This window comes from Manis pentadactyla, chromosome 10 (assembly GCF_030020395.1).
Source record: "Manis pentadactyla isolate mManPen7 chromosome 10, mManPen7.hap1, whole genome shotgun sequence".
NCBI classification, from domain to species: Eukaryota; Metazoa; Chordata; class Mammalia; order Pholidota; family Manidae; genus Manis; species Manis pentadactyla.
Genome location: NC_080028.1, coordinates 19,035,018 through 19,060,997, shown reverse-complemented (window position 1 = coordinate 19,060,997; position 25,980 = coordinate 19,035,018). Strand labels below are relative to the sequence as shown.

Below are 25,980 nucleotides of genomic sequence, written 5' to 3'. Positions count from 1 at the left end.
TCAGGAGATGTTTGCCTATGTTGTCTTCTAATAGTTTTATGGCCTCATGATGTACATTCAAGTCTTTAATCTATTTCGAGGTTACTTTTGTTTATGGGGTTAAACAATAATCCAGTTTTATTCTCTTGCATGTACCTGTCCAGTTTTGCCCACACCAGCTGTTGAAGAGGCTGTCATTTCCCCACTGTATGTCCATGGGTCCTTTATCATATATTAATTGACCATATATGGTTGGGTTTGTATCAGGGCTCTCTAGTCTGTTCCATTGGTCTGTGGATCTGTTCATGTGCTAGTACCAAATTGTCTTGATTACTATGGCTTTGTAGTAGAGCTTGAAGTTGGGGAGCCTAATTCCCCCTGCTTTATTCTTCCTTCTGAGGATTGCTTTGGTGATTTGAGGTCTTTTGTGGTTCCATATGAATTTTAGGATGATTTTCTCTAGTTCATTGAAGAATGCTGTAGGAATTTTGATAGGAATTGCATTGAATCTATAGATTGCTTTAAGCAGGATGGCCATTTTGACAATATTAATTCTTCCTATCCATGAGCATGGGATGTGTTTCCATTTATTGGTATCTTCTTTAATTTCTCTGATGAGTGTCTCTTAGTTTTCAAAGTATAGGTCTTTCACTTTCTTGGTTAGGTTTATTCCTAGGTATTTTGTTCTTTTTGATGCAATTGTGAATGGAATTGTTTTCCTGATTTCTCTCTCTGCTAGTTCATTGTTAGTGTATAGGAATGCCACAGATTTCTGTGTATTGATTTTGTACCCTGCAACTTTGCTGAATTCAGATATCAGATCTAGGAGTTTTGGAGTGGATTCTTTAGGGTTTTTATGTACAATATCATGTCATCGGCAAGCAGGGACAGTTTAACTTCTTCCTTGCCAATCTGGATGCCTTGTATTTCTTTGTGTTGTCTGATTGCTGTGGCTAGGACCTCCAGTACTATGTTGAATAGAAGTGGGGAGAGTGGGCATCCTTGTCTTGTTTCCGATCTTAAAGGAAAAGCTTTCAGCTTCTGGCTGTTAAGTATAATGAATGCAACACATTTTTACCTTGAAGATTTCTCAGATATAGTTGTAATCCATATCAAGTGTGTTTAGATCAGCTAATTGGACAAGGAAATGATCATTTCCAAATCTTAAGCCCAGAATGGACCCAGTCAGGCTCACTTGCATATAGTGGCTATCAGATTCTTGGTGTCTGCTTATACAGCCCAGGTCTTACAACTAAACACACAGACTTTTAAGTATGCTTTGATATCAGGAGCTACAAAGCGGGGCAGATTTCACTGTTGCAATCTTATAAAATGAAAACTAGGTTAAGGTTAATATTAAAGTGGAGACTTTTAATTATATTAAAATATAATTCTAACATTTAAAATAAGACATTTGGGGGTGGAAATCAAGTTTGAAACATATTAACACTTATTTTGCAAGATAGCAACTAAAATCTAAGGAGCATTAAGCTCTACGTCCAATCGTAAAAGTATTAAACCACCATAGAATCCACACTGAACTAAAGAATATGGTATGTCCAACCATTTTGAAATTGTAATTTCAACCTGAAGAATAAAAGCTGAAAAATTATGCTCTGGTTTTACTAGAGATTAAGTACTCCTTTCCCTGCTTTCTCCAAATAAAATTGTAGAGCTTATTATTTAATCATACCCCAGAGTTTCAGAGTTTCCTGTCTTAGTACAAAGCAATGGCTACATACACATAAAATGCTTGTATGTTAATGTAATAGTTCCCCTGGTTCATCCAACGTGCAATGCACACAACTTCAAAGACTACAATTTGGGGCAAGTATGTATGAACTGAAAAAAACACCATTCAAGTTTCAAAACCTGCTCTTAAAACTATTTATGGGACACTCAGGTTACTTAGTTCTTAGTAAAATAAAGGTGTGGCACTGTCATTTGATTATCAGTCCAACCTGTCATGGGAACAATGTACATTACCAGATGCCAATTTGAGGGACTAAAGACTTAAAATAGTATATTTCTTAATGGCTGAATACGGTAATTACAAGTGAGTTAATGTTTACATTCTGCTGAAGACCTCTTTACAGTCTCAGCACCTAACAATATCTGTCTCCAAGAATCCTGTTAGTTAAATGATGGTGCAATATTTTTAAAAGGAGCCAATTATTTGCTTCAGTCATTCAGAGCTGAAAATCTGCAAATAACCAAAATCAGATCTTTACTTTTCATGACTGTGTAAAATGTGATCCTAATGTGTCCACCACTAATTTTTCAAAAAAGAAACATTCTACAAATAAGTGAACTCCATCTGCTCACTGATAAGTGTCTGGACTCCCTGGATGTCTTGTTGAGCTTAATTACGGACAGCTCACAGCAACACATTTGCTACAGAATATGTAGCACGATGTTAAGCCATTTTAGCTTTTACATCTCTGTGTTGCCCTTCTAGCTGGTGGTGCAGAAAGACTTGCATCATGACACTGTTCAGCTGTGCTGCATGCATGCCTTTAAATGACATCAATATCCATGCCCTCGTCCTTGTTCCAGACTTTACCTCTTCAACTTCCTGTACACTGGCAGTCTTTGAATATACCACCTCAGTATTCTCATCTTTATCATCATCTTCACCACCAGAAGGACTCCTCTTCCGCCTTCCTTCAACCATTTTCTAAATAGTTCTGCTTTTGAAGCCATCCATGTGCTCCTCTACAGTCTCATTGCTGGAACTGTACTGACCATTTTGCCTCTTCTTCCTAGCTTTGCCACATATGTACATAGTCCTAAATGCAGAGTCTTGAATGTGTTCAAACTTAAAATAAATGAACTCATACTGTGTGCACTTTTTCTGTGACCTGCTTCTTTTTTCTACTCAGTATTATGCTTGTGCAGTTCACTATGTTAATAAGTACAGCTATGGCTTGTTAATTTCCCCTGCTGTATTAAACTTGCTATATAATGGGGTACATTATGTGAAAATAGCACAGTTTATCCATTCAGTATTGGTGGAAATTTAGGTTATTTATAGTTTTTGATGATTGTACAGAGATGTTGTGAAATTCTTACACCCAACTCCTTGGACACATATGCAAGAATTTCTCTAAGCTACATTCCTGGATCAGAATTGTGGTGTTAGAGAGTATGTGTACCTTCACCATTACCAGATAATGCCAGGTTGTTTTCAAAATGGTTGTCCCCATCTTGTCTCCCTTGCTAACACTTGTACTTATGTAGGTCACATGATGAAGTTCTGGCCAATGAGATGTATGTAGAAGTGTCATTTGGAACTACTGGAAAAGCACCTGGCTCTTTTCTGGAAACGCTGCTGGCTCAGCTGGGTTGTACCCACCTTTTTTTTCCCTTCTTTTTTTTTTTTTTTTTTAACTCTCTTTCTCCTACTGCTTAAAATGCAAATAAGATAGCTGGAGCTCTAGCAGCCACAAAGAACCAAGAAATGACCTTATAGGCACAAGTCAGAGAAAGGATGTTGGAGCAGAAAGCAGAAAGTCGGAGCTCCTGATGACCGTGGAACCACCATACAGAACTGGCTGCCAACTCTAGACTTTGTTATGTGTAAGACTTCTTTTATGAGAAATGAAACTTCTGTTTTGTTTATGTCACCGTGTTTTGCAGGAGATTGGTATAGGTATCTGCACATACTCCCAGTTGATAGTTTTCCTTTCTCACTGATTTTTGGTTCTTTATATAACCGAGGTACTATTCAATGTGAATTTTATTTGAAGGAAATACCTTTTCCCAGTTCGTGGCTTGTCTTTTCATTCTCTTTATAATGTCTTTTGATGTACATTAGAAATTATCTACATTTCAGTTATATTTATTAATCCTGAAAAGGACTTTTCTTGGATTATTCATGGCATTGATAAATTTAAAAATAGGTAACTCCAAGTTTATTGTATATAAAACCAGCATAGTTAAAAGTGGATTTCTATCAATCTGATTCCTTTCCTGCATTTGACAGCCTCACCTTTCACTTTGAAGACTAGGAGATGTATACTTAATGAATGTTTTTGTCTGTAGACCCCTCATATTGCTCTAAGACAGGGGCTGCTAAACTTTTCCTATAAAAGGCCAGACAGCAAATATTCTAGGCTTGCAGGTCGTACTGTGTTACAACCATTGAATCCTGCTCTTAGAGATAGCAGTCATAAACAATATGTAAGGCTTACATAGCTTGATTCATATCACTGAAGTTTGAATTTCACAAGACTTAGCATCACCAAAAAATTCTTATTTTTTTTTCAATCATTTAAAAATGTAAATACCATACTAAGCTCATGGACTGTGCCAAAACAGGTGGTGGGCTGGGCAGTAGTTTGCTAACTCCTCTCCAAGGTGCTGTGAATCCTGTGGGATAAGCTACATCTGGTGAAAGACATTGCCTAACACAACTATCTTAAAAGCAGTTTCTGAGCTTGTTCTACACCTTAGAAAATTGCATAAAGATCAGAACCATGAAATGAAGAAAAGAGTAAGTGGGAGACTTATCTCAGGTTGGGCAGTATCACATGCTTATGACAGGATGTCCCTTGTATAATGAATGCATTGTGAGGTAAGGGGCTGGTAAAGTACCATTGTGTGATAAGAGAGCTTACTATATACACACCGCAGCGGTAAGACACTGCCTGGATCCCTGTTCTCTATTCTCAGACAAGGTTGTAGGTAAAAATATCCAGTGTTATTGGTATGAAATGCTTTGGAAATTGGGCATTTGGGCTTTAACCATTCAGTCGCTGGTTAGACAGTCTTTCCAAGTCCTGATTTTTAATTCCAACACCTTGGTCTCTGAACCTCGAACCCGCAGTGAGGGTACTCTAGAGCAAATACATGGTAGGGCCCCTGCCCTCAGGGTTGGAAGTATTGTGCTATGTGTTATCAATCAGGACCTCTCTTCAGGCAGACAGATGGGGCCATCAGGCCGGTGACCCAAGACCCAAAATCAGGTTCTCACACAAACCTTCCCCAGGTTCTGCAGGCAGCTGGTCCTGCAGAGGCTAGCCAAAGGCCAGAGCATGCGCACACTAGGAGAATGGAGCTGTGCCCAAGACCACAGATTAGAGGAACCAGCGTCCTAACCAGCCAGTGAGAAGACTTCCTTCAGGGGAGCGTTACCAGACGTCCCAGGAGAAAAATGGGACCTTAGAGGCAGAAGCATCAGGCCCTTGGGGAAGTCAGGGCGTTTGCACACCAATTAGAAAGTTACTCTCGGGGCCCTAACGGTGACCACGCCGCCCCTGAGGACAGGCCCAGCCCTCCCAGGCACCTCGCCGGCTCGCCCTAACCCCGCCCCCTCCCCCTCCCAGCGGCCCCGCCCCCTCCCCCGCGGCCGCACCCGCTGCCCCGCCGCTCTGGGGGCGGAGGCCCGGAACACGGGGCGACCGGCCTGCCCTCCACCTCATTCCCAGCGGGCCGGCCCGGCGAGTTTCCCCCCGGCCGGCGCAGGCCCGGGCCCGCGAGCCCCTCCATCCGCCTCTCCGCGCCCTGGCGCCCGGCGCGGGAGGCGCTCCCTCGCCGCCGCGGGGCCCGCAGGCGGCCATGGCTGCGGGCGCCGGGGCCAGGCCGACGCCGCGCTGGCTGAAGGCGCTGGCGGAGCCGCTGAGTGCGGCGCAGCTGCGGCGGCTGGAGCAGCATCGCTACAGCGCCGCGGGCGTCTCGCTGCTCGAGCCGCCGCTGCAGCTCTGCTGGACCTGGCTGCTCCAGTGGGTCCCGCTGTGGATGGCCCCCAACTCCATCACCCTCCTGGGCCTCGCCGTCAACCTGCTCACCACGCTCGTGCTCATCTCCTACTGCCCCACGGCCACCGAGGAGGTAGGGTGCGCCCACGGCCCGCGCCTCGTTGGCGGCGGAGAGACTCCCAACTGCTGTCCCGGGAGCCCGCGTATCCCGCCCGGGCTCTGCGCCCGGTGCGCCGCGCTCCCGCGGCGGGGGGCGCCCGGAGAACCGGGGACCCCCGCGAGGCTGACGTCCCAGGCCAGGAGGGGCCGAATACGGCCACTGCCCCTGAGACCCCCCCTGGGGCCGCCTAGAGTCTGTCGCGCCTCTACCCCTGTCCCGTGTCCATCTTGGGCCATCCCCGGACGGCGGAGGGGCTGTCAAGGTCACTGCCCGAGTCTCATGTCCACCCCGGCCACCCCCCGGGCGGCGGAGGGGCTGTCTGGGCCACTTCGAGCCCGAGACCCCCCACCCCATCCGGCGCCAAGCTGCGGGACGGCTCAGCCAACGGTTACTTAGCACACTGGGGACTGAACACCCCCATCTCCTGCCTGGCACCAGGGCTTTTGTGGTCAGGTTAGCCAAGCCCCAGGTGCCCTTCGGACACTTTATTTATAATCGTCTGTTTCTCAAAGGTTGTGCTAGTGATCCTGAAATTACTGGTAGTTCTTGTCAAAGATAAGTCCCTTCTAAGAGGTGACTTCCTCCTTGTTTGACTTTTTCATAAAAAACAAACTAAAGTGTTAGCAAGGTGGTAATCATTATCTCCACCCAGGGATCATAAAAGCCAACAGGTTTTACTAGTAATGAGTATTTGACCTGTGCCGGAAGTAAGCGTAAATAATGTGGACGTTGTCGGACGACTGTTAATCAGAAGCAGCTCTTGGGCTGAGCGTGGACCGAATAGGAGGCATAGGAGGTTCCCTCCCATCTACAATTTCTTAGAGGACATGAGCTCAGTCTTAACGTTGCACACTCTGTGATGATGCTTTCTTGTGTCTGCCCTCCTTTATAATCATATTTGAGTGTAGGTCTATGGAGAACTAAAACGACTTGAGGTTGGAAAGCCAGGAATACAGTGGAAATATTTCATACCCTCCATATATGCATCTATTTTAAAAAAACATTTCATGGAGCCTGCATTGGAAACACATCTTGCCAATTGATGGTTATGTTTATCATATATAAGTTCTTGGCGGATGTTCCCATTGTTATTCATGTCCATATTGTTTGAAAAAAGTAAATTGCTTTAGTTTGGGGCTTCTGCAGGCTGTTTGCAGAATTTCCCAGAGGCAGTGGGCTGGCATGAAAGAAGCCCTGGATTTAGAAGTGGAAGGCTTGGGTTATAAAACAGCTCCGCCACACCATGGAGAGACCTGGCAGTGTGCTTCCTACCTATAAAACAGAAAATTTCACAAGGATGAACACCTGCCAGAACAATTTCACAAGGATGCAGTGAGGATTAAATGATATATTTCATGCAGATAAATGTAGAAAATTGTAATTTGTTGAGTAAAATTAAAAAGTTACTCAACACATTAAAATATCACATTAAAAATGCCAAGGGGGGCCCAATGAAAGACATAAATTGTGATTAATTAATTTGTAAGCTCAGCCTCATTTTAAAAAGGAGGGGGTGGAATCTGAGACACTTTTCAAAAAAAAATGAAAAAATCAGAATGGTCCAAAATAGGGGAGTAAGGGTTAAAATAATAAGATGAAAACTGAGAAATTTCTGAAATGTTTTGTCATTAGATTCTGCACATGCCTCTAAGTCACAGAAGCAGTCAGGGGAAATGCCATTACAGGATTCACACTGCCTGTTTGATAAAATCCAAGCAATAGTATAAAGAAGCAAAAGCAGTTCAGGCTATTTTACTTTCAGGTCACAGAGCTAGTAAATAACAGGACCAGGCAGGATTCAGATTTATATCAGTCTGACTCCAAAACTCATTGTTTTTTACCATGTACTACCACCTTCTCATCTGGTGTGTCTGCGTTTCTCTGTGGGATATATAGGAAAAACACCTTGTGTTTTATGTAATTTTTATCAGGTATGTAAAGTGCTTTTGCATCCATTCCTGCATTTGTGTCTTACATCAGCCCAAGGAGGATGGCAAGTTTTTTCCCTTCCTAGACTGGCCTTTTCCACCATTTCAGTATTTCTTCTACCCACCCATCCTGAAGCAATAGTAGTATATATTTTTATTAAAAGGAAATTGAGGCCTGGAGGGTTAAGTGACTTTAACCTGGCTTGGAACTTGTTTCCTGATACTTAGACTTAAGAACCCATAGTGCTTTTTCAGACTTCACAGATAGCTTCCAGAAAGGGTCAAGAAAAGAAACAAGGTTTTTGGATTTAGATGCTTGAGTTTATCTACCCATGTAGGATGTAATCCTACCCATGTAAGATTACCTATATGTAATGCTGACTACGTATCTATACTAACAATAACATTTGATCTATTTTTAACTACTGTCTTAATTTCTAGGGCATGACTGGGGATGAAGGAATATTAATAGAAAAATTAGATGATTTATATTAAGCTCTTCCAATGGTGCTCTAAACTGCATTTCATACCACCATTTCTGTTAGGGAAATTTCCACTCCAGCCAAATCAAACTACTTACCATAGCAAGGAATTCTCTCCTTGTCCTTCTCTTTTCTCCAACTTCTTTTATCCTGTCCCACTTCCATCTTTCAATGCCCAGTTCTAACACTACCTTCTTAGGAAAGAAATTTTTCTTCTTTCTCCAGAGTCAAATCAACCACTGAATCCCCTTAACTCCAATAATAATAACAAAAATAACTAACATTAATGGGTGTTCACTAGGCACCAGGCATTATTTTAAGCTGCTTTTGTCTATTATCTCATTTAATTCTCTCAACAACTTAGCAGAAAGGAACTGTTGTTATCTCCGTTTTACAGATGAGGAAACTGAAGGGAAAGCTATGTGGCCTCTGCAAGACTTTGTAGCTGTCCTGTGGAACTTCTCCATCTTGTTTTGGTTATGTGCATCCTTATTGAGCAGAACAACCCACCAGATTTTAAGTTCAAAACAGTGATTGCCCACTTACACATTCGCCACAGCACAGCTCCTTGCACAAAGCAGATGCTTAGCAATATTTGCTAAATTGTTGACTGCAGTAATGAAATTAAATGAAATCTTGGGAGATGATGTTTTTCCACCTTACTCGGTCTTAGCTGATCGTAGAGTAAATACTTAGCAGTGTTTGGCCTGGGTAAGTTTACTAAGAGTAACCAAGAGTTAGGGCCAACAGACAAAGCATGAACTGAACTGCCCTCTCCTCACCTTGATGAAGCAGTTCTCTGAATGTTAATCTCTTTGCAGTTCTTGGCCCTCATTCCTTGGCTGCCTAATCCTAAAATAGAATCACAAACCCCTGTGGTCTGAGGGACTTTAGGGCTTATTTAATGCAATGCCTACATGTGTTTGTGAGACAACTCAGTGATTTGAATCCTGTTCTTTAGGTACCAGCCCAGTAGCGTTCTCTACCACAAAACACTCACACTCTTGCTTTTGACTGGTGTAAACTGTGGCTGTGTTCTCGTTTAGGTTATTTGAGTAAATGTTTTTGCTCTGCCCTCTTGACCTTGGTATATAAATCCATGTCAGTGTCTCTGTTAGGAGTATGGTTATAGCAGATAGGTGCCTAGCAGAGGGCCAGGTCAAAGGGCATCAAATGATACATTGCTTTTGTTTAGAATGTTGAACCAAAAATCAGGTTTCTGTGAGGAAGTCAGAAATGGTTTATTCCCTGTCTAGGAAATGGTGTATTCCCTGTCTAAATAATTCAGATTATAGTTGCCTTTGCACTATAAAGAATTATTTGTTGGGGAAATAATAAAAGGCAATCTTTAGATTCCTACTCAGATTTTGTTTATAGGCTTGGTTTCTTTCAAATCCAGAATATTTCTTTTTTTATCACCTATCTCCCTCTTTTCTTTTTAAACCCTCTCAGTAACTCAAGTCTTAAGTCAGGACTCTTGACCTTGGTATATGAATCCATGTCAGTGTCTCTGTTAAGAGTATGTTTATAGCAGACAGGTGCCTAGCAGAGGGCCAGGTCAAAGGGCACTGAATGATACATTGCTTTTGTTTAGAATGTTGAACCAAAAATCAGGTTTCTGTGAGGAAGTCAGAATATAAACTCCAAAGGGGGAATATAAACTCCAAACTTTAAGGGAGTGAAAGTTCTAGAAGCAGAGCAGGGACTAAAGTGAGGCAAGCAGGCACTCAGGCCTCAGAGTTAAAGGGGGCACATGCAGGACCCTGAGAGTAAATGCCTCCTTTGGTCTGAGCCACGGCCACTCCCCCCTAGTCCCAGCCCTGTTCAGAAGGAGCCTCTGCAGGTCCTGTGGCAGTAGCTTTGCTCTGGGACTTGGCCCTATGAGTCGTGGCTTGCCTGCCCTTGGTTCCCAAGGAACGAGCTGTCCTTCTCTTAGCCTTCTGGTTCAAATGTGGATAAAACATGGCACTGAGGTGCAGAGAAAGAGCTTTAAATCCCAGTCCTGGAGTGTTTGACCCAGGCATAAAGGCTGCGACCACTTGGATTTTGTGAAATTAAAGAACAGAGCAGATGTTAGAGCATCCAGCACAGCTGGTGTGGACAGGAACCCTGGCCCCGGTCTGTCTGCACACCGCTCCTTTCCCGTTCCCCTTCACCTGGTGGGACACTGGCCTTCTCAGTGAGAGCTCTAGTGAGTACCAAAGCAGGTTAAAAAAAAAAGGACGATTCACACAAAATATGAAAAGTAAGAAAGCTACCATTCAAAGGACAGATTTCTAATGTCCTGAGAAAGCCTCTCCGGCCCTGCAGTGCTGGCTGATCTGCAACTGTGGGCCCTGCCTTGGGTCCTTCCGCCAGCTTGTTACTTGCTCATCCTGAAATGGGTGTGCTCGTCTCTAATGCTTGTCCTCCTAAGCAGAGCCAAGGCCAAAGGTCCCAGTTAAAACCAGTTAGCCCCTAGGGCCCTTCCTGATTGGCCTGACTGGGAAAGATCTTACTCTTCCTGACCACCAACCACTTATGGAGCCTTCCAGGCCTCAGATGGGAGCCCTCCCTCTGTAAATAAGTGCTGTTAGCCTCACAGCAGGTGCGCAGTACAGGTTAGAACAAGTGTCAGAGAAGTCTATTAGAAACTCCATGGAAGTTCTTTTAAAAATCATGAGAATCACCAAGTCCACCTTTCAACACTACACCAGCATTACATTTTTTTTTTTTACTTATGTTCACCAGTTTATTAAAGAATATGATAAAGGATACAGATGAATAGCCAGATGAAGAGATATATAGGCCAAGCTCTGGGAGGGTTCAAGGGCAGGAGTTTCTGTCCCAGTAGAATTGGGGTGCACCACCCTCCTGGTATGTGGATGTGTTCTCCCACTTGGGATTCCCCCCAACCCCATACTGTTGGAATTTTTTTTTTTTTTTGAGAGGGCATCTCTCATATTTATTGATCAAATGGTTGTTAACAACAATAAAATTCTGTATAGGGGACTCAGTGCACAATCATTAATCAACCCCAAGCCTAATTCTCAACAGTCTCCAATCTTCTGAAGCATAACGAACAAGTTCTTACATGGTGAACAAGTTCTTACATAGTGAATAAGTTCTTACATGGTGAACAGTGCAAGGGCAGTCATATCACAGAAACTTTTGGTTTTGATCATGCATCATGAACTATAAACAATCAAGTCAGATATGAATATTCGTTTGATTTTTATACTTGATTTATATGTGAATCCCACATTTCTCCCTTATTATTATTATTATGTTTAATAAAATGCTGAAGTGGTAGGTAGATGCAAGATAAAGGTAGAAAACATAGTTTAGTGCTGTAAGAGGGCAAATGTAGATGATCAGGTGTGTGCCTATAGACTAAGTATTAATCCAAGCTAGACAAGGGCAACAAAACATCCACGATGCAGAAGATTTCTCTCAAAACAGGGGGGTGAGGTTCTAAGCCTCACCTCTTTTGATCCCCAATTTCTCACCTGATGGCCCCCCTGCGACTGTGCCTGTCTTAGGTTGTTCCTCCCTTGAGGAATCTTACCCGTCTCTGGCTAACCAGCCATATTCCAGGGCCATACAGGGAAATGTAAAGTTGGTAAGTGAGAGAGACGCAATATTCTTTGAAAAGGTTAGCTTTTTACTTCTTTGCAGATTTATGCCCTGTGGCTTCTATGACCAGCATTGGTCTTGAGGTATCTTTACCACTTGGAAGAATTATAATACTCAGTAATTTTCGATATGAGGCATGAATTCTACTAAAGGGCTGTAATTAGGAAGGAAGAAGAAAAGCTATAGGAGTAGCAGACGGAAGAAAACATGGGAAGATTGATTATTTCTTTGACATATATTCTTGTAGAGTAACTTAAGCATGTATAGGTTTTAACAACTAATTAAATTGCTTACACACATTAACAGAATAGGAATACAGACACATAACAAAAGCAGACCTACAATTACCAGCCATATCCAGTGAAACCAAGAAAACCAGTTATGTACCCTAGGCATTTGTGAAAACTTATCAATAATATGATGGATATTGTCTAACTAAATTTGAATAGTTTGAGAAAAATCAGACAAAACAACACATTCCTGGGAACTGTTCACATCCCATATGTTCTTTTAACAGTAGATAGTCTATAGTCACACGATTTTGGAGCGCTGCAACTTGCACTTCTCCTGATTCTTGGTTGAGTTCTGACAATATAGATCCAGTCACAGCATTACATTTTTGTCACATAGGTATGATCTGTCTTCTAATTTTCTTTCTTCTTACCTCTTATAAATGCAGCTTCTATTTTAATGGAGAGAGAAGTCAGTTGTTGCTTAATTGAGATCTCCTTGTGACCAGCTGATGTAATTGTTACTGGTTATGTAATACCTTTTGTATCTGCGTCAATGTACCAAAGCAGTTTAAAGCAAAGAGGTATTTTTTAAGTATAAATATTCATTGAAGTAGACATTGTATAGTTCCAGTATTTCCTAAAGTTTTTTTGCTTATGTGTATTACCTATACTATTTTTTATTTACTAAGATTTTTTGCTTATGTGTATTACCTATACTATTTTTTATTTACTATTTTTCTTCACATCAACTTTAAATGGGCTCCTTTCTAAAGACATACTCATTCTAAGCCTTAGTAGCTATAACATGATAGATTTGATAGCTTGCTAGCTATGTTTTTATTAACTTTTTCCAAAATATATTAAAATAAAGACAAATATTACAATGAAAAGTCTACCCATGAATCACAGAAAATTATCTTCTGTTGCATCAGTAATAATAATTAAAATTTACTGAGCTCCTTCCGTATGCCAGGTACTTTTCTAAGCACTTTATATGTAATAATTCACTTAGTTCTCAGAATGTTACAGGCATAGTAATTATTATCATTTTTCGAAGAGGGAGACTGAAGTGCCAATCGGTTAAGTAATGCATCCAGTTCACTTGGCTGTTAATGCAAAGCAAGGGTCCACATTCTTAACCTTTCTCCAAGAAAAGCCCAGACAGAGCATGTGTTCTTCCCCTTGGAAATCATTTTAACAGATAGGTTACCAGATATTCTATTACCTGGTAGGAAACACTTAGGTCATCGGTTGGTTTTAATCTAGTTATTTAGCTCCTATGGTGTATACAGTGGAATTTAACAACAGACAACATGATTCATACCTTTGAGAGGATTTTATTCTAATACAAAATATAGAGCCTTGGAGACCATCTCTTCCAGCATTTTCATCTACAGAAACCTAAGAACCTGTTAGAGCAAATCCTGTATTTTAAAATCCGAGCTGTAAGAACAGTTTGTCTGGTGAGCAGAGATGTGCTCATTGATCCCTTTCTAAGTATCTTTTTCCTTCTCCTGATGGTGTACTCATTCAAACACATGTACGAAAAGAGGTATGATACCCAGGATAAATAGCTGGTCCACATGTGAGGGTTCTCTCTGATCGGTTGTTTTTAACAAGAACAGTTGCCATTTAGTTTGGTTCAGATCTCTAATTACTCTAATTCTATAACGAATAATAGCATCCTGTAATTAAGTAGGAAAAATAAAATTTACCAAATACTTTTATACAGCTCCTTTTCAGTGATGTAACTGAAAAGTAATTAAATTTATTAATGATTTTTTTAATGACTAGGGGTTATGATTGATTGTTAGTGATTATTTTGCTTTCTAGGAAAACATAATCTTTCATGAACTCCTATACGATTCATCATTAGTAAAGTTATTGCTTAAATTGTGATAATAGCCACAGAGTTGAATACTATATTCTTCATTTAAAAGAATGATGTAGATCTTCATGTTTCACCTGGAAGTATTTGTATGGTAATATTTTTTAAATTCTGATTTTAAAGGATATAATAGATACTATGAAAATTATATAATTAAAAACTTTAAATGTTAGGGAGCTTATATTACCTGGAGAAGATCTACTTTTTGGAAAAGCTTCCTTCTATAGAAGTGTCCTAATATATTGTTATAACTTTGAAGTTCCTACTCCAAGCCTGATTTTTCCATGCTTACATTTAAAATTTTTGAAAATAAGTTTACATGAAAGCTAGAATTAAGTTGGGGTGGCTCTGTAGATTCTGCTGCAACCTGCAGTCTCTTCTGTAATTACACCGTTTTGAGAAGACTCCCTGCAGGAAGGAAGGGTCCTGCTGTTCCTGGCAAATGGATCTCCAACACGGAGCCTGTTTTGCAGAGACAACAGATTAGAAAAGAAATTGAAAACTTGCAGACTATTTAATAGCTTTCAGGCCAGAATGCAGGTGATGACAGCAGGGTAACGAGAAGACAGTTCAGGCACCTATGGCCTTGGGAAGATTGGAAAAGGTGTGAAAGGTGCTGGAGGGCCAGTGTGACTGTCAACATTTCAAAGATAGGAAGCTCACATGGCTCAATGAAAGCTCACATGGCTCACAGCCATCTCCTGCACCGGACAAAAAAGTGCTTCTCCGCAAGTTTGAAGGAATGCGTAGTCTATGAAACAAGAATCCAGCTGAGACACTCCATCTGGTCTGTGCAGCCTGGGGCCTAAGAGATGCCCTATCTCAGGGCAGGTCAGCAGAGCCAGGTTTGATTCCTGGATCCAGTCTGGCTGCTTCTCTGGATGGGATTTTGTGATCCCTCCCTAAATTTCACTTTTCATCTCTAATAAAAAGAACATTATAGTAACTGCCCTGTCCCTGTGGACTGCTGCATTAAACAAAAAAAATGCCCTTTGCTGTGCTTTTAAGATAATGTTATTTCCTTTCCAATCTTATCGTTGTACCTATGGATCTTCTGTTCCAGCAACATCTAGTCACTGACTTGTACTAAACCTTTCATTTTCTGGTCTCTACCTTTGTTTCTGCCTAGATGTCTTCTCTCCTTCTCTGTTTTAATTCCCCCTTCCTCTCTTTACCTTTTAAAGCTCTAAGTCTTTACCTTCTCTAGTATCCTAATGCAGTAGTTTTAAACTAATGAATCAGCCTTCATTTTCTTTTTCCAAGTGAAGGGCAGAGTTCGTCCCCAACTGTGGTATCCAGGAGTAACTGAATTTATTTCAGTTTGGATTTCCATGAATGCCTTGACCTTTACCATAGCCAGTCTCCCAGATCAGAGGTCAGAATTAAGCTTTTAATGTGGACCTTTGGGATGCTTCTTGAAAAGCTCCAAATTTTCAGTATAAGAAAATTCTGTGCGTAGAAGGGACAAATGAAATTCCTGTGTGGTAGATGACTGACATTCAGAAGTCTGTCACTTAGGGGAAAAGTATTGATGGAAACTAGACGATAAGAAGAACAGTGATTTTTTAATGTCATTCCAAAAATTTAATAACTTCAATTTCCAATTTTTACATACATTTGAAATGTAACTTTGCTCTCCTTTGGTTATTAAAATTGAACAATATAACTTTCCATTCCAGGAAAATGGGTAAGAATTTGCTGGTTTGAAAATAGCTAATTACCAGAGTTGTTATCTGCAAAGCACTTTGGGATTCTTTCAAAAGATTCTAGATGTTTAATTTTGTTGTTTTCACTGTTGTACTGTCATAATGATGTCTCACTTCTTTGTTTTTTAGCCCTCTCTTAAATTGTTTCACAGTTTCCAGATAAACCTTTAAAAGTATGCAAATCAGAACTGAATGTGACACTTTAATATGCATGTTCATAACTCAGGTTGCCTCTATTCTTAAATTATTTCTAATTTATACTCCTTTTCTTCTAAGTAGAAGACATTATGTATGTAATGTGTCTTTTTCCCTTTTGCTTCTCTTAGGATTTTCTGTGTATCACTGGAACAGAAGCAATTTGATATGATGTGCCCTGGTGCATTTTTAAAAATATTTATTCTGCTTGGGCTTTGTTGAGATTCTTGGATGTGTGCATTTATAGATTTCATCGAATTGGGAAATCTTCAGTCATTGTTTCTTCTTATACTTTACATTAGTTTCCAATTACTTATATGTATCTGACTTATTACTTATCTGACTGCTTCTGTTGTCCCACAGGTCATGGATACCCAACTCAATCATTTTTAGTCTTTTTTCTTTCTGCACATCATTTTGGATAGAGTCCATTAATAGTCTACAATTTCATTGACCTCTGTCTGCACTGTCTGATATTCTGTTAATTTCATAGAGTATATTTACATTTCAAGTCCTGTATTTTTCATTTCTGGAGGTTTTCATTTCTGAGTCTCTCATGTTTTCTGCCACTTTCTTGAACATGGAAGGCTTGTTTATACTTTCAATATCCTCATCTGCTAAGTCCAGTGTCTGTCATTCCTGAATCTGATTCCACTGATTGATTTTACTCCTAGCTGGGGAATCATGTTCTCCTGCTTTTTGTATGACTGGTAATTTTTAATTGGATGCCAAACATTGTGAGTGTTATATTTTTGAGTGCTAATTTTTTTTTCTTTTTGTATTCCTTTAAGATGTTGTACTTTGTTTTGGCTATAGTTAAGTTACCTGGAATCAATCAGATCCTTTTGAGGCTGGATTTTACATCCCTTAGGGCTGTCCAGGGCAGCTGTCTGTCTGTGGCTAATTGACCCACACTGCTAAGGCAATACACTTCTGAGACCTGTACCTGATGGCCTAAGGATTACAAGGTCTTTCTGCTCTGCCTGGTAAGAATGTGAACAGTTCCCAGCTCTCTATGGGCTTCAAGAATCGTGTGCCTTGTTCTTGGGGCAGTTCTTTCCTTGGCGTTGGTTGGTGGTTTTGTCTCATTCAGAACAGGTCACTTCTCAGCCAAAGACTCAAGGTACCCTTCTGTAGCTCTCCACAGTGTGTTCCCCTTTCTTCATTGGTGCTTTGCTCCACAAGTTCCAGGTGCCTTGGCTTTCCTGAACTACTCATTTCTCTGCAGCACAGCAAGATTGCTGGGCCTTGCTCAGGTTCCCCAGTACTCCTGTACTGGCGTCTGCAAACTGCCTACAGGCATTGAGTAGAGCAGTCATAGGCTCGCCTCGTTTGCTTCCCTGGTGTCAGAGATCACAGTGCAGAACTGCCTGCAGTGTCTAAAAACTGCCATTTCATTTACTTTATTACTTTTCTAGTTATATAAGGTGAGAGAGTAAATTCAGTCCCAGGGCACCCCATCATGAATGGGAGCAGGGATCTGTGGTTGGTGTTGAAGATCTTTTTTCATATCAAAGACTTACTGAATAATTTCAAATAAGTGCCATATATAAATAGTATTATATTAAATTTACATTAAAAAGTTATGTTATATTTTTAAAATAGTATTATTAAAAGAACTGTGTACTAGGTATCAAAGCCCGGCTTTTCATCCTTGCTCAATTAACTTTTGTGCTTCTCACAGTGTGAACTTCTGGGACCCTCTATCCAGAGGACTTAGAGCAATTCACTTCAGTTCTCAATTTAATTCTCATCTGTAGAAGGAGGGTTAAAAATGGTCTTTACAACACTCTGAGGTGACAGAAAGTGAGAACACAAGAAAATGTGTCAATTGGCATCGATTGAACTATTTTCAAACAAGGAAGCTTATTGTCACTTAATAATATTTATTGTTTACATTTATTTTTAGGCACCGTACTGGACATACCTTTTCTGTGCCCTGGGACTCTTTATCTATCAGTCACTGGATGCTATTGATGGGAAACAAGCCAGAAGAACAAATTCTTGTTCTCCTTTAGGGGAGCTTTTTGACCATGGTTGTGACTCTCTTTCCACAGGTAAATTAGTGGAGGTTTTGTCCTACAGTTGAGTTGTTTGTTGTTGTTTTTTTAATGATGGCTTAGAAATCAAAGTGAACTGAGCTGTTTGGATGGTCAGTTTTTTGTATGGGTGCGCATTTGGGAGCAGGTTTGCACAGCGTATTTTAAAAGTATGTTCAAGAATTAATTTTGTGTAGTGAACCCTATTTTGATGCCAAGATTATGTATTTCTATATATAAAACTTCTTTCTAAACAGTACATGGCACTTATTTCATTACTTTTAATTCCTAATGGTTCTTAAATTTGTTTCTTTCAGTATTTATGGCCACTGGGGCTTCCATTGCGATCCGCCTAGGAACTCATCCTGACTGGCTGTTTTTCTGCTCCTTTGTCGGAATGTTCATATTTTACTGTGCTCATTGGCAGACCTACGTGTCAGGCGTGTTGAGGTTTGGAAAGTATGTGTTTCAAGTTGTACGTTTTTAAGTATAATTAATTTTCGCAATCCTGTTATACTTCATTTATCCACAGTAAGGGAGACAAAGCTTCAGTCAGGAATTTAAATTATCTTTTGACTTATTAAAGCATGCATAAGTGCCACACCTTAAGTCTTTTAGGTATTCTCTATGTCATGGTTACCTATTTGAGCATATTTTTTTTTCTCGCATTCTCCACCTTACTAATTTACTAACCCAAGCTTACATTAGACAAGATTAAGAGAAAAATAGGAAACCTGAAAAATAAAGGAAAAGAACATTCAGTTCTTAAGTAAACCACATTCATAAAATAATGAGCTATGGAATCTAAATGTCCTTTTTGGTAAAAATTTATGTGCCTCAAAAGGGGAACCCCTTACATTAGTCACTAACAACAGGTAATCGTGAGATTCTTGGTTTCATTTAACGCTGTTTTATGTGGTTTTCCTCCTTTTAAAAGACTGAATAAAAAACACGCCAAATGAGACTTTGTTTCATTGGGGGGAAAAGTGTGTAAGGTTGTTTACTAAATATTACTACTTTTTGATACTTAGTTTTTTTCTAATTTTCAAAGCCCTTTAAATTATTTATTGGACAATATTGATTCTGCTTTAAGTATGCTAGTTTAAAAGCACCTGCTGGGGAACCAGACTGGGTAGAATCCAATTTTGGCCCTAACATACACATTATCTGACCAGAAATAAATTATTTAACCTCATTTCCCTCAGTTTCTTCATCTGCAAAATGGCTGTAATTGTGTTAATGGGTTATTGTCAAGATTAAATGACAATTTATCTAAAGGACTTAGTATAGAATTTGGTAGACAGAAGTAGTCAGTAATAAATTTAACACTACTAGACCATGCTCTTTTTCTTTTAATTCAGTTTCTTTTGTATATTTACTTTCTCATGAGTGACATTAAAAGTAACTCTTACTAAAAGAAAATAAGATGTCTTAAGTATTTATCAGATTTAATAAGGAAATAAGCACACAAAAGAAATTTAGTTAAAATCAATTTGAGAATGGAAGGTCAACATAATTTGAATGATTTTTTGAATCCTGATATAATATTTAAACAATTTCAATACATATTTTTACAATATTTATATATGTTTTTACTGAGCATCCAAGATATATACTAGGCCCTATTCTAGATGCTAAGGTATTAAGAGTAAATGAAACAGACAAAAACCCCTGTCCCCCTTGGGGTTTACATCCTAATATGGGAGGCAGATGATAAATTGAGCTAAACAAGGAAATACCACATATAGTTCACTAGACAGCAATAAATGCCTATATAAAGAAACTGTAAAGAATCTGGGGTTTTACCCTATTTACAAGCTACGAAACAAGCCTGTTCATGTTTCAGGGATGCTGGCAGAAGACACAAAACACGTGTGTTAGAGGCAGAAGACAACTTTATTACTCAGGGCAAGAGCAGGGGCCCGAGGTTCCCATTGCTGCCAGGTTCCCATGCCCCCACCCCCGAGTCCTGTGGGGCCACGCCGGTGGGACCAGGTGCCTGCCTGTGTCACGGGACAGGAGCACTGAGGAATCCGTTGCTTTTCCAGTGAATAGGAGCAAGCCTGCTCTCTGGGGGGGGTCCAAACCTCATCCTTCAAGGGTGCTCACTGCATCCACAGGCCTAAGAACTGGCCTGGTAAAGTGTGCTCAGGATCTTGCATTCTTGGCACACCCAGCAAGAATGCACAGTGGGGCTCAGGGCCCATGGCTGAGTGACTCTCCTACTTCTGTGAAGAGGGGAAGGAAGAGAGTGACTGTTTAAATACCACTCTACTTTTATTATGAATATAAAAAAATACTGTCCTATACTGTTTCATAGAACAGAAATAGACACACTGTTTTACTTGTGACTATTTTGTTACATGTTTTATGTCTTGAAAATAGTAGATTTCAATACAAACATGAATTTGTCACCTTGATTTAGATCATTGAAACCACAAAAATTAATAACTTTTTAACTAGAATTTTCAACTATTAAGGTTTTTTTTAGTTAATCAGTGACACATTAGTATTTTCCTTAGCAAAGTTAGTGGAATAATTTATTGGATTATAGTTAAAATCTGTCCCTGTATTAACGCTTGCCATGTGAGACAAGGTATATCCTATTTATAGCACATTTGCTCCTATGTAGCAGGGGTTTTGTACTATTCAATGGAGCAAACAATGCTTCAGGCTTAATCTTAAAACTGAAACCAAATCCAGTGTTAACTTAGATTAGGTGGCATTTTGTTGTTTACATGTGAATATTCAGACTCTGTGTTAATTTTCTTTCGTTTCAAATGCATGGGAATTTCCATATGGTGTTAGTTCCACTTCTCAGAATATTTGTGGTATAGGACTACTTTTTACTTCCCCACCATTCATCATGGATTAATAATATGCAATTTAATCAATTTAAAAAAAGCAGACTTACAAAACACAGTCCCCAATATTTCATTTGACTCAACAGAAAGAAAACTACTCTGTCAAATTATTATAGAAATTTTTAAATGCTTAAATCCTAACTTCTATACTTATCTCAGTGCAGGTTGGTCGCAAACCCTAGACCACACTTTGAATAACACTGTTGTAATTGTCCTTCACAATAACAGTTTGGGAAGTAAAGATATATGTGCACCATATCCCCAGTATCCATCTTTCTTACATTTTTAAAGTCTTTTTTAGATCCATTTTTTTTTAAACTTGGACCCATTAATAAGCTCTCTAAGTCTGTAAAATGTTATACAAAATATTCCTGTGTTTGTCTAATATACATTTCAAGTTTCACCTGTCTCTTCATAGTTTGAATATTGAAGGATTTCACCCTTTTTTATCATATACTTTCAGCTTTCTTTTTCCCAGATACAATAATTGTCATTTATTTATCATTAAGAGGTAGAGAGGGAGAAAAAACCCTCAAGTTTAATTTAAAATCAGTGGTATAATGATGCATATGTGAAACCAAGGGTTCCTAGCCCCCATATGTATCAATGTTCCAATCCCCATATGTATCACTTAGTTCACTGAAAGTTTGTTCTGTACTCCCTATCGGCTTTCCTGGTTACTTCTCATCACTAGTCAGACCCTGGGAAAATTATCAATAACATAATGTAATTCAAGAGTATAAAACTCTGATGATGAGATGTAAGTGTAGTGGAAGAATGTTGGCTCTGAAGTCATTTTCCTATAGCACTATGCAGCTGTTCCCCTACAGGCATGGGAAGGTCACTTCAATTTCCCCCTCTAAAAAACAGGAATAATTATAGCTCACAAGACTCATAATAGATGCTCAGTAAATGTTAGTCCCTTTCCCCCTTTTTCTCCATAAAGTATCATACATCATACTTTTATATTTACCTTTTTCATCTAAGCTGTTTCTCCTTGCATCCTGAAGGCCTTGGTTTGCCTGCTGCTGATCTTATAAATACTGGATATCATTACTCACATTTTCCTTTTATTTGTGGATTAACATTCAGTTCACATTTTCCTCCTAACTGCCTCCAAAATGACTCAGTCAAGGAGTCTTTTCTTCCATATCTGGCTTAATTTTATCATTAATGCTTACATTTCTTACATTCTCAGAGCAATAGTAAGTATTCCCCTAGCATCTAAAGACTCCAGGGCATTGTTCTCCTGGCTGCAAGGGAACAACTTTAATGGGGTTTTGGCATTTCCTTCCCTTTATAAAACATGCTCAGCAAACAGCACTAGTTAAGTACAGTTTGTTAAATTGTTATGTTAACAATTATGACATCTGCAACATTTTATAAAGCAACTAATTCAATAAAATCACTACTGTGAGGAAAAAAAAAAAGACTGTGGTATCCAAGTGGAGATGGAAAGGAGGTATAGAGAGAGACGCAAAAATCTGGAGCTCAGGAAAAAGATACAGATTTGGAAATATGGATTTAGAGGTCATAAGCATTTAGATGAGTACAGATAAAATTGTTCAGAGAGATCCTGGGGAGCCAAGATGGCGGTGTGAGTAGAGCAGCGAAAATCTCCCAAAACCACATATATCTATGAAAATATAACAAAGACAACTCTTCCTAGAATAAAGACCAGAAGACACAGGACACCATCCAGACCACATCCACACCTGCGAGAACCCAGTGCCTTGTAAAGGGGGTAAGATACAAGCCCCGGCCCCGCGGGAGCCGAGCGCCCCTCCCCCCAGCTCCCGGCGGGAGAAGAGCAGGCAGAGCGGGAGGGAGACGGAGCCCAGGACTGCCGAACACCCAGCCCCAGCCATCCGGGCCAGAGTGCAGACACAGTACGTGCCCAGGGGGCCCTGGATGCTAGGGAAACAGGGCAGCAAGACCAGTGAGCAGATGCTTGAGGCTGGCGCCGGAGAATAAAGAAAAACGAGAGGCCATTTTTTATTTTATATTTTAATTTTTTTAATATTACAAATTTTTTTTGGTCGTTGTTTTGTTTTGGCGGGACACTTAATCCACAGGTAGGGAATCCGGGGATCTCTGGGCACCCTAACCCCTGGGCTGCAGGGAGCAGGGAGGCCCCTTACGGAGATAAATAGCCTCCAGGCCTCCCCCCCTCCAACGCGACTCCACCACTTTGGAGCAGCTGCCCAAACCAGGCCATGCCCACAGCAACAGCGGAGATAAACTCCATAGCAGCCGGGCAGGAAGCAGAAGCCCTGTCTGTGTGCAGCTACCCAGCACAAGCCACTAGAGGTCGCTGTTCTCCCAGGAGAGGAGGGCCACAAACCAACAAGAAGGGAAGTCCTTCCAGCCGTCACTCGTCCCAGCTCTGCAAACTATTCCTATCACCATGAAAAGGCAAAGCTACAGGCAGACAAAGATCACAGAGACAACACCAGAGAAGGAGACAGACCTAACCAGTCTTCCTGAAAAAGAATTCAAAATAAGAATCATAAACATGCTGACAGAGATGCAGAGAAATACGCAAGAGAAATGGGATGAAGTCTGGAGGGAGATCACAGATGCCAGAAAGGAGATTACAGAAATGAAACAAACTCTGGAAGGGTTTATAAGCAGAATGGATAGGATGCAAGAGGCCACTGATGAAATTGAAACCAGAGAACAGGAACACATAGAAGCTGACATAGAGAGAGATAAAAGGATCTACAGGAATGAAACAATGTTAAGAGAACTGTGTGACCAATCCAAAAGGAACAATATCCATATTATAGGGGTACCATAAGAAGAGAGAGGAAAAGGGATGGAAAGTATCTTGGAAAAAATAATTGCTGAAAACTTCCACAAACTGGGGGAGGAAATAATCAAACAGACCACGGAAATACACAGAACCCCCAACAGAAAGGATCCAAGGAGGACAACACCAAGACACATAATAATTAAAATGGCAAAGAACAAGGACAAGGAAAGAGTTTTAAAGGCAACTAGAGAGAAAAAGGTCACCTATAAAGGAAAACCCATCAGGCTAACATCAGACTTCTCAACAAAAACCCTACAGGCCAGAAGAGAATGGCATGATATATTAAATGCAATGAAACAGAAGGGCCTTGAAACAAGGATACTGTATCCAGCACGACTATCATTCAAATATGATGGTGGGATTAAACAATTCCCAGACAAACAAAAGCTGAGGGAATTTGCTTCCCACAAACCACCTCTACAGGACATCTTACAGGGACTGCTCTAGATGGGAGCACTCCTAGAAAGAGCACAGAACAAAACACCCAACATATGAAGAATGGAGGAGGAGGAATAAGAAGGGAGAGAAGAAAAGAATCTCCAGACAGTGTATATAACAGCTCAATAAGCGAGCTAAGTTAGGCAGTAAGATACTAAAGAGGCTAACCTTGAACCTTTGGTAACCACGAATTTAAAGCCTGCAATGGCAATAAGTACATATCTTTCAATAGTCATCCTAAATGTTAATGGGCCGAATGCACCAATCAAAAGACACAGAGTAATAGAATGGATACAAAAGCAAGACCCATCTATATGCTGCTTACAAGAAACTCACCTCAAACCCAAAGACATGTACAGACTAAAAGTCAAGGGATGGAAAAACATATTTCAAGCAAACAACAGCGAGAAGAAAGCAGGGGTTGCAGTACTAATATCAGACAAAATAGACTTCAAAACAAAGAAAGTAACGAGATAAAGAAGGACACTACATAATGATAAAGGGCTCAGTCCAACAAGAAGATATAACCATGTTAAATATATATGCACCCAACACAGGAGCCCCAGCATATGTGAAACAAATACTAACAGAACTAAAGAGGGAAATAGACTGCAATGCATTCATTTTAGGAGACTTCAACACACCACTCACCCCAAAGGATAGATCCACTGGGCAGAAAATAAGTAAGGACACGGAAGCACTGAACAACACAATAGAGCAGATGGACCTAATAGACATCTACAGAACTCTACATCCAAAAGCAACAGGATACACATTCTTCTCAAGTGCACATGGAACATTCTCCAGAATAGACCACATACTAGGCCACAAAAAGAGCCTCAGTAAATTCCAAAAGATTGAAATCCTACCAACCAACCTTTCAGACCACAAAGGCATAAAACTAGAAATAAACTGTACAAAGAAATCAAAAATGCTCACAAACACATGGAGGCTAAACAACACGCTCCTAAATAATCAATGGATCAATGACCAAATCAAAATGGAGATCCAGCAATATATGGAAACAAACGACAACAACAACACTAAGCCCCAACTTCTGTGGGACACAGCAAAAGCGGTCTTAAGAGGAAAGTATATAGCAATCCAAGCATATTTTAAAAAGGAAGAACAAGCCAAATGAATGGTCTAATGTCACAATTACGAAATTGGAAAAAGAAGAACAAATGAGGCCTAAGGTCAGCAGAAGGAGGGACATAATAAAGATCAGAGAAGAAATAAATAAAATTGAGAAGAATAAAACAATAGCAAAAATCAATGAAACCAAGAGCTGGTTCTTCGAGAAAATAAACAAAATAGATAAGCCTCTAGCCAGACTTATTAAGAGGAAAAGAGAGTCAACACAAATCAACACTATCAGAAACGAGAAAGGAAAAATCATGACGGACCCCACAGAAATACAAAGAATTATTAGAGAATACTATGAAAACCTATATGCTAACAAGCTGGGAAACCTAGGAGAAATGGAAAACTTCCTAGAAAAATACAACCTTCCAAGACTGACCCAGAAAGAAACAGAAAATCTAAACAGACCAATTACCAGCAACGAAATTGAAGCGGTAATCAAAAAACTACCCAAGAACAAATCCCCCGGGCCAGATGGATTTACCTCGGAATTTTATCAGACATACAGGGAAGACATAATACCCATTCTCCTTAAAGTTTTCCAAAAAATAGAGGAGATGGGGATACTCCCAAACTCATTCTATGAAGCTAACATCACCCTAATACCAAAACCAGGCAAAGACCCCACCAAAAAAGAAAACTACAGACCAATATCCCTGATGAACGTAGATGCAAAAATACTCAACAAAATATTAGCAAACCGAATTCAAAAGTACATCAAAAGGATCATACACCATGACCAAGTGGGATTCATCCCAGGGATGCAAGGATGGTACAACATTCGAAAGTCCATCAA

At 40.1% G+C, this 25,980-nt stretch overlaps 1 protein-coding gene across 2 annotated transcripts in view; it reads left to right on the top strand.

Annotated features, from left to right (window-relative positions):
• Window positions 1-5,385: 5,385 nt before the first annotated feature.
• The window catches only part of CHPT1 (choline phosphotransferase 1), a 36,444-nt gene continuing 15,849 nt past the window's right edge, over window positions 5,386-25,980 (top strand). The window contains exons 1-3 of one of the 2 annotated variants that reach the window (XR_005026131.2): window positions 5,386-5,811; window positions 17,795-17,942; window positions 18,242-18,383. Coding sequence is in view for 1 of the 2 variants with exons in the window: in XM_036891559.2 (XP_036747454.2) it covers window positions 5,539-5,811; window positions 17,795-17,942; window positions 18,242-18,383 (563 nt within the window). In the remaining variant the exon portion in view is untranslated. The remainder of the gene's footprint in view (window positions 5,812-17,794; window positions 17,943-18,241; window positions 18,384-25,980) is intronic. The other variant, XM_036891559.2, reaches the window with a different exon arrangement.